This window comes from Canis lupus, chromosome 18 (genome assembly GCF_048164855.1).
Source record: "Canis lupus baileyi chromosome 18, mCanLup2.hap1, whole genome shotgun sequence".
Taxonomy (NCBI): domain Eukaryota; kingdom Metazoa; phylum Chordata; class Mammalia; order Carnivora; family Canidae; genus Canis; species Canis lupus.
Genome location: NC_132855.1, coordinates 44,944,570 through 44,958,143, shown reverse-complemented (window position 1 = coordinate 44,958,143; position 13,574 = coordinate 44,944,570). Strand labels below are relative to the sequence as shown.

Sequence of the window (13,574 nt, the reverse complement as noted above, 5' to 3'; positions counted from 1 at the left end):
CTGAGGCTGGTTCCAACTCCGAGTAAATCCTCCCCTCCTCCCCGCCTACACATTCTCTCCTTCTCCCTACCCCTTATATTTTAAAAACACGCCAAAACTTTGAAACAGCGACAGTAGCTTTATTTTAGGCTTGGACTGCCTGACCGGCTTAGGGTATGGACAGTTGGCTTTCCTCTGTCAGAGGCAAGGAAGAGGCGGTAACATGGGGTTTAAGAGCTTATTGGGCCCGGGCACAGGGCTTGCGCGGTTTAGGGTACGAGATTGGAGATTCGTGCAGTCTAGGGTGCACGTCGCTGGCAGAGATCGCGTTCGGACTCCTCAGCTGTCAGCAGCAGGCCCTTCATAGAGTGGCTGCCAAGTTTAAAACGGGCTGGGTAGGTCTAGACAGTCCCTCTCCAAGCGTGACCCGGGAATGCCCCAGCCTCCCCAAGGACCCTGTTGGAACGCGGCGTCTCAGGCCCCATCCCAGACTAACCGTCGGGAAACCTGAGCGGGTTGGGGGGGGGGGGCGGGGGGAGCAAATCTGTGCTTGAATAAGGCCTGCAGGGGATCCACGTTGAAGCCTGAGAACCACGGCCCCAACGAATTGCACGGAACGTTCGCTACTCAGGACCTTAGCGACAAGTGGGAGGAGCGGGCCTCCCCCGGGCGGAAGACTGGGCCATTTGAAAGAAAACCTGGAGCGGCGCGGTTGCATGTGGGGAAACCCCGGGTTGGGCCGCGGGGACTGTCCGGGGACTGTCCTCGCCCGCGGGAGCCGCGCGGGCGCCCGGCACCTGCAGGGGGCGCCGGACCGGCCGCCGACCCGGGGCGGGGTCTGCGGCGCGCGGGGCGGCTCCGCGCTCCCGGGCTCGGCCCCCGGGGCTCGGCGCCCGCAGCAGCTGCGCCGCAAGCTGCCGTCCGGTCGCGCCGAGGAGCGGGTGAGTCCCTCGAGCGGCCCCGGCTCGCTGCTCGCCCCGCCGCCGCGCGTGCCCCTGCGAGGGCGGGCGAGGGCGGGCGCGGGCGGGCGCGGGCTCCCGGCCCCGGGGCGGCGGCGCCGCGGGGCGAGCGCAGCTCAGTGGGGCCGTGGTGCGCGCCGCTCCGCCCGGCTCTCCGCGAGCACAGGGCTGCGCTGTGGCCGGCGCCGGGGCTGCGGGCCAGGGGCGCGCGAGGACGTGCCGGCGCGCTCGGGCAGCAGCAGGACGGCTTGAGACGCTTGCCCTTCGTTGCATTCCGATGCCGAGGTTTCCGACTTGGCGAGATGGCCTCGAGCTTGCACAGCCCTGATGAGTGATTGGCAGATAGGACTGGAAACCGTGCGACTTGCCTTCAGGTTTCCTAGCAACGGGACGTTCTCATTTTAAGTTCTGGGAGCGTTAGTCCTACACTTTGAGGATCTGGCTTGGGCTCGAGTTCTCTCCAAATACTTGATCGATCGAGGCTTCCTATAATACCGTGGGTCAAACCCCCTGGAAGGGATTGGTAGACAGAAACTTTACAAACACCTCTAAATTCCTTTCTCTTAAAAAAAAAAAAAAAAAAAAAAAAGGCCCCACGACATCCAGACTTTTACTAAGATTTATTTGAACACAGATTTTAAGCATGAAGCAATGCTTTAGAAAAACGGCCCGGTGAGGAAAAACATCTTCCCTTTACATAGTTAAATGCGGGTAAGCAAGTATACACTTGAAAGAAGAGCAGCTTTGAAAAATGCGACGCAATCCCATATTGTGCTCCAGTCATTGAGGTTTTTTTCATATTCTAAACTCTTTGAAAAAAAACATGAGTCAGTTTGGGCTGTGTCAATATTTAGCAGGAACGTCAGGTCAGCTCTCCTGGTACGGCAAAATGGAACAGTCGCATCAAAAATATGGTTTGCTTTTTAAAGGGGATGAAAGTTAGAGAACTTTGGGTCAAATCTGGACTTCCTAACATCCGAACACTGTGTTATTTCCTCTTTTTTTTTTTATGGAGATTTAACTGCAGAATTTAAATTATATATTTGGTTAATGTCTGATGGAAACCAACATATTTTATTTGACGGCTATTTTATTTTCTTGGCTTCTGGCACAAATTCGACAGGCTCTCTCATTGGCCTGGGCTTTTCCTTGGCCTTGCTCTCCTTTACTGTCACCCTACCATGCGGATGAATGGGTGGATACTTCTCCAAGGCCACTTTGCCATTTCACCCAGATTCTGTACAAAGTAGCCTTCAATCAGCAAACACTGCCAACTTGCTTGAGGCCCCAGGACCAGGTCTACAAGAGAGCCCTCACTCTTTCCATGCCACAATCTGCCTATTAAAACTGCCTTTCTTTAGAATCCATTGCCCTACCACACAGTTAGCTGTTGAAATGTCTGCCTTTTCCCTTAGACTTTGAGGGTTGTTTTTTTCTTTTTTTTTTTTTTAAGATAAATTTATTTATTCATGAGAGACACACAGAGAGAGGCAGAGACATAGGCAAAGGGGGAAGCAGGCTCCCTGTGGCTCCCTACAGGGAGCCTGATGCAGAACTTGATCCCAGGACACTGGGATCACGACCCTAGCCAAAAGCAGACACTCAACCACTGAGCTACTCAGACATCCCTAGGCTTTGAATTTTTGAGAGTGGAGGCTCCATCTTGTTTAACTTTGTATTCTCACTGCCCAATATTGTTGTTCACAATGTAGTTAATGAGTTAATACTGAATAAGTGTGGATTTGTATGTTAGCATCTTTGCCATCCTACAACTTAGAGTTAAAATATCTAAACATAGTGAATTATTTCTTATTTGGTTACAGCAGATAAAAATTCTATTCTATTCCTACTCCTAGACACAAACATACCTCCCAGATTACTCTATCTATAATGTTGGTTAGGTCACTAAACGATTTGGAATTATACTTGTTAAGGAAATAGACTGTAAGCTCCTCCAGAACAGACACAAATTCTCATTACTTTTCCTCCTCCATGTCTATCATAGAGTTCCATAAATGGAACTGATGATTGGATGATTGACATATGCTTTTACTCAGAACTTTTTCAAAAGCTAGTGATAGACACCCAAATCAAACTAAAGCAGAAAAGGCAATGTATTGGCTTGTGTAACTGAAAAATTCGTGATCTGGTCTCAAGAACTCTAAATATTTAAAATATATCACCAGGACTCTTCTATATCTTTCCCCATTTCTTGCTTGTACTTTTGTGTGTTGGCTTTCTTTGTTCTGTTGAAGACATCTTCCTCCTTAGAGCATGTGGGAAAAAGGACAGATGGCTTCTATCATCCCCACTTAACAAATGTTAAAGACATCTCCCATATGTAAATGTCAGAGAAGGACTCTAGTTCAACCAGGGTTCTATGCCATCCCTAAGCCAGTCAGTGCCATCAAGGGAATAGAGAACTGTGATTAGCCAAGACTGAGTCACATGCCAAAAGGAAATGTTTTAGATCATTAAAAAGTAAGGGGGAAATCTGGACAGACCAAAACAAATATCCCCAGGATGAATATTGCAAAATTTTGAAATAGATAATATATGGAAAATGTTCTCAGAGCACTTCGACAAAGGCAGATAGTTGGCATTATATAAAGATGGCTCCTCTTTATTTTTTGAGAAAATCAAACCTTTAAATTTGTTTTAAGTATTTAAAGCTACCTCTGGAAACAACTTTCCACTTAATAAAGTATTACAGGTACTCTAAAATTTAGAAACACTTGGGACATTCTGATAATCAAGTTGTTGTATATCTAATCTGTTTTTCTGATTGAATTTCATAAAGTGAAAATTGGCAAGATAGTCCTCTAGAAATAAATTTAGAACTAATAAAAATAGTGAATAAAATTGTGGTATCATGTTCCCCTCCTTTAAAAAAAAAAAAATGCTATGTCAAGCCAGAGGAGGATCTGTGAAGGGTGTTAAGGCAAAGATTCCTTTGTAAGGTAGAAAGTTTGACAAAATCTCCACGGGGTTGACCAGGAGAACAGGCGTGTCAGTGATTGAACACAACTCAACAATTCCAGGGAAAATGTACTAACAATTCCTGTCTTACCAACAAAAACCAGCCTGTTACTCTGATGAGAAAATGGCACCTGAAAATACAGCCTTTTGGTCCTTTATGCCACTATCAGGGTCCACCTTACCAAGAGTGTTTATTCTGTTTATCATCCGAACCTCAAGACTACATTTCCCCATAAAATCATGTAATTATTACTTCAGATTCCAGTATCAACCCCAAAAGTCTATTAAACACAACATCCTAAAGTATAATCTTACTTAAACTAATTCCAACTTCTACTGATAACATTGTTACTTAAAAAAAAAAAAAAAAAAAAATGCATTCCTAATTCTATTTACCTTTGAGCAGAGTTGGCTTTCCTCTAAATGAGCACCTGGAGTTAACTTCTCCTAAAATAAAAGGCAACATCTGACATGTTTGTCATTCATTGCACCAATAGCTGGACAAAGCAAAGCTGTTACTATTGACACAAGGGCCCTGGTTTGAGATTCTGACAGATTATGTGAGGTTAAATGGTAAATCAGTCACTATTTTAATTGTACTTTCTAGGCCACACTGGTCCTTATGTGAGTAAATTTTTTCTGTTGCCCTATCAAACATTAATATCTTAAATACTATAGACTTGAAGAAGATAATTATATTTATTTTCAAAGGTGGCTAAGGCTGTTCTATTTTACAGAATTAATGGAGAGCAGACAAGACATTACAAGCCAAGAAGAACTTTGGACAATGAAGCCTAGGAGAAACCTAGAAGAGGATGATTATTTGGTAATACATTAATAATAAGTAATTGAAATCTAGAAACAGAATTTTAATGCTTCCTGTATTTCCTAGGGTTGTAACAGTGATTTTCACCCCAGCTGACAGGTATTTTCACTCTGATTCCTGTCACTGATACTGTGATGGGTAAGCATTCAGCATGGTGTATAAGAGAAATTGTACCTTGACTGTCACAGACTTAGCTGAATAACCTGAATAAGTCACTGAAAATCCTGGGCCTTGGTTTATCTATAAAATAAGAAAGTTGGAACAGATCAGCTTCAAGGCCCTTCCAATTCCTTCTAACTTTCTGCATACCTAAGTCTCTTAAAAGAGTCATCAGCAGGGGCACCTGGGTGGCTCAGTTGGTTAAGCATCTGTCTGCCTTCTGCTCAGGTTCTGGGATCAAGCCTTGCATGGGGCTTCCTGCTCAGCAGGGAGTCTGCTTCTCTCTCTGTACTCTCTCTCTCAATAAATAAAAAATCGTTTTAAAAAAATAGTTTTGTAAGCATGCATTTTTTCATAGTTGTTATGGCAGCTTACCAAGAGATCATCAAGTTAATTGATGATTCACTGTTTAAACAAATAGATTCAGGGTTTTTTTTTAATTTATTTACTCATGAGAGACACACAGAGAGGCAGAGACACAGGCAAAAAGAGAAGCAGGCTCCATGCAGGGAGGCTGATGCGGTACTCCATCCTGAGACTCCAGGATCACACCCTGGGCCAAAGGCAGACGCTCAACCACTGCACCAATGCCACAAGGCATCCCAATTCAGTTTTGAAATAAGAATCACTTGTCCTACTTTTGTATCACCTGAAAATTAAAGGTTTCTTACTACATTATTTGACTGAAAAAGTGGTGGAAATTTTGGTTCCAAACTCTTTTTGCCTTTCAAAATGATATCAACCGCAGTTTTTAAAGAAATTATTTTAAAAATAAATAAATAAATAAATAAATAAATAAAATAAATTATTTTATCTTAATTATTTTAATAGGAAAGATAATGTATATAATAATTTTATATGGTATTCTTTAAATTGTTTTTGTTGTTTTAATAGGAATAATAAGATCACAGGTACATATTCTATAAAATAAGTATGAATAAAATAAAATCATTTTCATTTTTCAAATTAACCATCTTACGTGCTGTTCTATAATTTTTCATCATTAACCAGAAAATTGATCTCAGTTGAGTACTTAGATTATTTTAACATGCAGGGATGACAGAAGCTGTATCATGCTCAACTCCCTTCTAGATGCAGCAACTGGAAAAAGCATTGGAATAACAGTGATTTATCACAGAAAGTAAAAGTCAAATGGTGAAATGCTACTTTTAAACACTAAAAATTATAGAGAACTATGTGAATTAATCTGACTAAATGAGGAAATGAAGAAGATTATCCCATCATGTTAAACATTAAAATGTTATGATTCTACATAGAGAACTATAAGAAATAAGGAATAACATATTGGATGAAAAAGTAAATTTATTCATCAGAACAACAAATTATGAAACATCCTAAGTTCTTCTTTAAAAGTTTTTTTTTTTTTAATTTGCTGATATGTCAGTTAGGGAAATGACAAAATATTCAATATAACCTTTTTTGAATTTTTGACTGCTTAGAAATGCAACTGGGTAAACAAGTATAACTTTCTTAGGAAGTAGATCATCTCTATGGGATTTAACTGGGTATCTAACCTTTGTACCTTCTGATAGAGTATTTGTCAATTACTTATACAATGAGATATTTTAGAAATACAAAAGCAAAGTACAGCATGATAGAAATTATATATTTTTATAGTTGTAATGACTGTACTATTCCTAATTCTTTGTACTCAAATTAATGAAGAATTCACTCTTCAGTTCTTAGTGGAGAGTTATCCGATTACCAATAAGAATATTATAAAATAAATTCAACCATTACAATACAAGTTTTACTATTTTCATCAAAGATTACTGGATTGTTTTTCAATTTTAATTCCCTCTTACATTATTCCATTCTTTCATGCCTTCAGGACAGAAACACAGTGGTCTCAGCTTTGATGGAGATAGCTTCTGTCTTTTAAAAAAAAGCATGTATTCTTTTGTCTTAAAGAAAAATGAATAACAGAAATTGACAAAGAATCCCAGCATAGCTAAAGCTACCTTTGATCAGTGCTATGTAGACTATGACATCTTTAGCTAACCAGTACCCAAAAGCAAGGTTCTGAATGTCCTTTCTTACTGATAAACTAATTACTTATTTTGCTTATTGTGCTTAAGAGAAATCCCATTGTTTGTTTAAGATGTTGATTTTCTTTCCTTTGTAGGATAAGGACTCAGGAGACACCAGAGTGCTGAAAAGACCTGTGCTTTTGCACATGCATCAAACAACCCACTTTGATGAATTTGATTGTCCTGCCGAGCTTAAGCACAAACAAGAACTCTTTCCAATGTGGCGCTGGCCAGTTAAAATTGCTGCTGTCATCTCATCTCTGACTTTTCTTTACACTCTTCTGAGGGAAATAATTCACCCTTTTGTAACTTCCCACCAACAGTATTTTTACAAAATTCCAATCCTGGTCATCAACAAAGTCTTGCCAATGGTTTCCATCACCCTCTTGGCACTAGTTTATTTGCCAGGCGTGATAGCAGCTGTTGTACAGCTTCATAATGGAACCAAATATAAGAAATTTCCACATTGGTTGGATAGATGGATGTTAACAAGAAAACAATTTGGGCTTCTCAGTTTCTTTTTTGCTGTCCTGCATGCAATTTACAGTTTATCCTATCCAATGAGGCGATCCTACAGATACAAGTTGCTAAACTGGGCATATCAACAGGTACGGCGACAATGTTGACAATATCGCTAAACTAAAGAATCCAAATCATCTAATAAATAAACACTTTCTTATTTTAAAAACCTCTTTTGAAGTGCTGTGTTGGGAATGTAATCTGCATTAACTCTTCACGGGAGCTTAGTTATATTTAGCTTCACACTGAGTTTACACTGAAAATAGTAAACTCCAACTTTAACAACATAAACACCTATTTTGTTCATGGACAGGGCCACATAGCAACCTCCCGCCACCCTCCCAAGATGACTTTTTAATGCTTATTGTTCTTATTTACCACACACACATGCACATTACAATCCTAACCATCAAGTAACTATTAAAACAGATTATATACATGTTGCATTCAAGGAAAGAGACTGATAGCTCCTATGTCATTTCTCATAGAAAAATGCACAAAGTCACAAATTTGTGGAGGCTCCTAGTTATCAGGCCCTCCATTGTAGACAGAAGGAATGTAGGAGGAGATTCATCTGCTGGAAACAAATGTTTGCATATCTCTTTCTTCTTTTCACCCCCTGGTAGGTCCAACAAAATAAAGAAGATGCCTGGATTGAGCATGATGTTTGGAGAATGGAAATTTATGTGTCTCTGGGCATTGTGACTCTTGCAATTCTGGCTCTGTTAGCTGTGACATCTATTCCATCTGTGAGCGACTCTTTGACATGGAGAGAATTTCACTATATTCAGGTAAACTATATGTAAAATAACTGGTCCCTCAGAGAGGTGAATCTTTTTTGTAATTATAATATCATCAAGTATATTGACTTTACCCCATAAAAAATAACAAATGGTTTTCCAATAGCAAAGTTCCCACACTTGTTTCAATTCAATAATATGCTTTCCAATCATTTTCCCTTCTAAATGAAAGTATTTCTAAATGGAAGTATTTTCTAGACATAAATAAAAGGCATTAGTAAAAAATATATATATCTAACATTTGAAACTTGTTAGACAATTTTCTATCCATCTAATAACTACACAGGTGATATTTTAGGAATTTAATATCCACGGTTTATTAGTTCCCCCCAAATAAAATTATTCTTTTGCCTGTCCCCTGATTTTATGTATGCCTTTTAAGTTACACTTAAAAGTGTACTATCTATAGATAGTGGTACTATCTGTAAAAACATATCTTCTTGAAATACAGTTTTATCTATCAAAAATATTCTAATAGCTAATTTTAAGGACTTTTTTCCAACTTACATTTTATGTAGATTACTGGAAGTTTCTCAGTATTCTGGAATTCAAAAGTATCTCTCATTTACTGAGTTTAATCTGCTAGTGGTAGATTATGCCCTAAAAAGAGCAGTGTGTCAGAACTCACAGGGAGATCCATGTCTGACAGGATTCAAAGGACTCAATTTAATTTAGTCGTAGCACTGCCCAGATTTTTAAAAATCTGTAGCTTTAGCTTATATAGATGGACATTTTTGGGAATCCCTACAAAGTCAGACATTTTCCTACTATCCCTTCTACATGTCTATACATATACTCCTACAGACACTTTATCAGGACAGGGAAATATGTCTGTGTCTGAATTATTATAATGGAGCTTAGAAATGGTGCCACATGCATAGTATTTGATGATTTTGTAGGCTCAGCTTGATAGCCACTAGAGTTCTCTGTTCCTCAATAAATTCCTTTCTTCCTACACTTGATCACACATATGCTGAGCATCACGTTTTAGGTTTAATTAAGAATTCAGCCACTGCATCTTGACTACCCAGACCATTCTACTGTGTACACAATACCTACCTACCCATAATATGTATTCAGTACACATTTGGTAAAATTAATCTTCAACCAATCACATATGTTTTTCAATTAATAACCTAGAAACTTCATTTAGAATTCAAGAATTAGTTATTCTATGATTTACTTTGGAGATTTATATTTGAAAATATAAACTTAGCTATTTGATTGTATTCATTGGGGCTTAAGAGTGCTTACTGCTGAATAATTGTGAGTTGGATTCATTCTGGCAGGCTAATGACCATTTCCAGTAAAGTGAATAGAAGTCAAAACTTATCTAGAAGAGCTATTGTCAGAATGCCATAAAAATACATAGGTAAACAACTATTTTTAAGCAACCTTTTCTGGATAGTGCCAAGTATCCCAATGCAAGTTGAAATTTTTCTTCACATCTTCATATCTCTGTGTTGTTTAAACAGTGAAAATAATTGTTGGCACTTTTCCATTTTATCAGGATGTTTGATTTTTAACATAGGCCAAGCTCATTCACTTTAGTATTTATTCGCATACCAAAATCAGTTACTTTAGTTGCTTTCATACTTGATAAAGATCACTGATATCAAATTGATTTTTACACAATTGTCAGTCAACCTATTAATATTTACTGAGCACCTAAAATACACAAATCATTGTGTTGATTCTGTAGGGAACCCATGGTGAGTAAAAGTCCTTGATTTTAAATGTCTCTTGATAGGCAGAATGGAGGCAAATGCTTAAGGGACAAAGCACCATAAAATAAATGTCAGAAGATAGATGACAAAGTGTGGAGAAAAGAAAGACAATGTTATTGGTTAGCTGAGGTTGAAAGGAGATTGTGAACTTTCTCAACTTAACTTGGGGACAGAGACATTATGCAAAGTTAAGGAGGTGAGGTGGGGATGTGTGAAAAGAATGTAAAGATGTGAGTGGACATTGTTGAGAAATATAATAAGGAAATAATCACAGATGAATGAAGGAATTTGCAAGCAACAGAACAGATCTAGATGAGGTAGGATGGAACAAAGTCTTACTGAACCAATCCCACCAAGATCCTTTTTTTTTTTTTTCTTTTGCAGAGCAAGCTAGGAATGGTTTCCCTTCTATTGGGCACAATACATGCATTGATCTTTGCCTGGAATAAATGGGTAGATATAAAACAATTTGTATGGTATACACCTCCAACTTTTATGATAGCTGTTTTCCTTCCAATCGTTGTCCTGATATGTAAAGCCATACTCTTCCTGCCGTGCTTGAGGAAGAAGATACTGAAGATTAGGCATGGTTGGGAAGACGTCACCAAAATTAATAAAACTGAGATGTCTTCCCAGTTGTAGAATTACTGTTTACACACATTTTTGTTCCTTATTGATTACTATAAACATTTCAGATTTGTATTTGTTTAATAAAATGACCACTTGAGGGTCTTAATGTATCTCTTAATGTTTATGTGTCATGAGTTTGAAGCAGGTGTAGTTTTTTGTAGATTTTAAATTTTGACTGAAAGCAATAAATAATCTTTAGTACAATCTCTATGTTCAATAGAAAAAAGCATAAAAAAACAATCACATCTGATATGTCAGACTATGTAGCATTATAAATAATAAAAGGAAGCCCTCGCAGTACCAGTCCTCATTAAAAGGTATCATGAGCCATGAAAAAATGTATTATCTGAATCTACCATGCAGGTATAGCCAGTATTTATGACTGTTGTTAAACATGGGTCTCATTTTCCTGTAACCGGGTATTATTCGTGAAACACCAATTACAAAAAAACATACAGACTGTGTCTACATAAGTAAAGCAACAGAATAGCATCAGATGTACATCCAGGCAAAATAAAACTCAGGCTGCCCAGGAGGAAAAAATAAATCCACTTTTGTATATGAGTTATGTACAACTCAGTTCAGCATCATATATTGCTGAAAGCATACTTTGAACCAGTTCCTCAAAAAGCAAAGTATACATCTGCTTTCAGAAATCACTAACCCAACATAGTATACTTCAGAGATTTTTATAATTAGCAAAACCAACTATAAACCATATCTTTTATATAGATAAACCACTTATTATGATTAAGAACAGTAGGGCTGTGCTAATGATACAAATTAGGAAAAATAGCACCTTCACTGAGTTTTCATTTTTAAAAAACTTTTATTCTGTTAAAAAAAAAAAAGGATGATTCTTGGGGCACCTGGGTAGATCAGTTGGTTAGCATCCAACTCTTCAGTTCAGGGTTGTGAGATCAAGCCCCACATCGTCGTTAAATCTGCTTAAGATTCTCTCTCCCCCTTCCCCTCCCCCCACCAAAAAAATAAAGAAATATATTTTTTAAGATTTTATTTATTCATGAGAGACACAGAGAGAGAGAGGGGCAGAGACACAAACAGAGGGATAAGCAGGCTCCATGCAGGGAGCCCGACGTGGGACTCGATCCTAGGGCTCCAGGATCAGGCCCTGGGCTGAAGGCGGCACTAAACTGCTGAGCCACCTGGGCTGCGCCAATAAATAAATTTTTAAATAAAGGACAGTTCTTCATTTATTACATGGCTGCTAAGGAGCCTTCTGGAGTATACATATGAGTCCTATGCACTCTTGAGATTCAGACTTACGGAGACAGATCTATCCCTCCAGTTAGTGAAGAGTTCAGAGTAGCATAATTGAAAACAGCAGACGATAAGGCCGTTGATAAAAATTCACCATTAGAGAAGGAATCTAGGGCTTTAGAATGGCAAAGCAGATTCTTCAAGGGGATATACCAGTGGTACCTCTTCAGTAAGTGTGTGATGCATGTCGCATACCCTTACTAACCAGCCCTGGGATGCTGTAATCAAGTACCTGCCCTCTCAATTGCATTGCATGAAGCATAGTGGCAACATCCCCAGTACTGAGAGGGAGAAATCAATTCCAGCCTTCCTGGCACCAAGACATCATGGACACTGCAGCTTGGGAATAGGATTTCAACCTGAAGCAGCATCTTGATAAAGCTATCAGAGACAACAGCTGAGTTCTAGTATGGTTATTGGGAGTCTTTTTCTGTTAGCCATGGTAATACACAACAGCAAGCCTATTCTGAAGCACAGAATTTACCCATCAGGGAATTCCCAATGATAGAAGGAAAAGAGTCTACAAGGACCTTAAAAGTAAGGCATAAAAACATGTAGATTCAATTTGGTACTCATAGGCTTTTGAGAACCGGACCATCTACTCTTTGTATCTTTTTTGAATTTTTTACAATGGTTGGATAGTATTGTTATTAGAAGAAAATGATAAAAGTTGTCTTAAAAGAATGAATATTCTGGCAATGAGCTTGGATTTCCTTCTACTCAATGGACATTTATAGAGCACCTCCCCTATTTCAGGCCCTCTGATATATCAGAGGATGATATATCAAGATAGAAATGACCTAGTCCCTACTCACAGTCTCATAGGGAAGACAAGTGTTAGGCCAGCAATGGATTCTAGGCTTACTGGTATCCCTAAGGAGGAAATGACCAGTTCTGTCTAGAAAGACAAAGTCAGAAAAGTATGAGGTTGAAGCGAAAAGAAAAAAAAGGAAAAATCTGAAATAAAGTATAAGAGTCATTCAAAGAGAATGGGAAGATAGGTAGCTCTGTGAGCAGCATGGAGGTGTGAAGTGATGGGATAAGATGTGTTAAAGGACTAAAGTCCTGGAATAGCATATATGAAGGAAACACCAGATTGGGTAGGGACACAGGCCAGATAGATCAACAAGGTCCTTGCATGACATGAAGCTTAGTTTGGACTTTTGCATTTCAAAAAGATTTATCTGTAGACTATCCAGTAGACAGATTTGATTGTGGGGTCAAAGGATGAAGGCAAGTTGGAAGACTAGAAGACTATCTCAGGAAACAATTGCAATCTCCCAGGACAGAAATAGTTAATTTTTTAAACGAAGGTTCTTACAGAGGGGATGGATAAAAAAGGGAGCTAATCAAATGTGGTAGAAAGGCACAATTTCCAGGAATTCATGACCAATAAAATATGGGGAGTGAGAGGGAAGTAGGCAGTTAGAATGAGAATTCTAGGATTCAGTTAGATTGGATGACTTAAAAAATGATGCCATGGCATTATTTACAGTGGCCAAGAAATGGGAGCAACCCAAGTGTCCATCCACAGATGAATGGATAAAGAACACACACACACACACAAACATATTCGCACAGGAATATTATTCAGCCATAAAAAAGAATGAAATTTTGCTACTTACAGCAACTTGCAGTGGATGCAATCTAGACAGTATAATACT

General features: G+C 39.0%; 1 protein-coding gene across 2 annotated transcripts; it reads left to right on the top strand.

Moving 5' to 3' along the window:
- Positions 1-353: 353 nt before the first annotated feature.
- STEAP1 (STEAP family member 1) lies at positions 354-10,739 on the top strand. 2 transcript variants are annotated; one of them, XM_072784275.1, is made up of 5 exons: positions 354-374; positions 4,655-4,743; positions 7,049-7,561; positions 8,099-8,263; positions 10,384-10,739. In XM_072784275.1, the coding sequence occupies exons 2-5, from the start codon at positions 4,660-4,662 to the stop codon at positions 10,639-10,641; spliced, it is 1,020 nt and encodes a 339-aa protein (XP_072640376.1). In that variant the 5' UTR covers positions 354-374; positions 4,655-4,659; the 3' UTR covers positions 10,642-10,739. The 2 variants fall into 2 exon arrangements, with proteins under 2 accessions (XP_072640376.1, XP_072640377.1); XM_072784276.1 differs by lacking the exon at positions 354-374 and adding an exon at positions 787-920.
- Positions 10,740-13,574: the final 2,835 nt, after the last annotated feature.

Coding starts and splice junctions, on each gene's coding strand:
- STEAP1 (XM_072784275.1), top strand. CDS start 4,660: ATGGAGAGCAGACAAGACATTACAAGCCAAGAAGAACTTTGGACAATG. Junction 4,744..7,048: donor TAGAAGAGGATGATTATTTG/GTAATACATTAA, acceptor TTTCCTTTGTAG/GATAAGGACTCAGGAGACAC. Junction 8,264..10,383: donor GAGAATTTCACTATATTCAG/GTAAACTATATG, acceptor TTTCTTTTGCAG/AGCAAGCTAGGAATGGTTTC.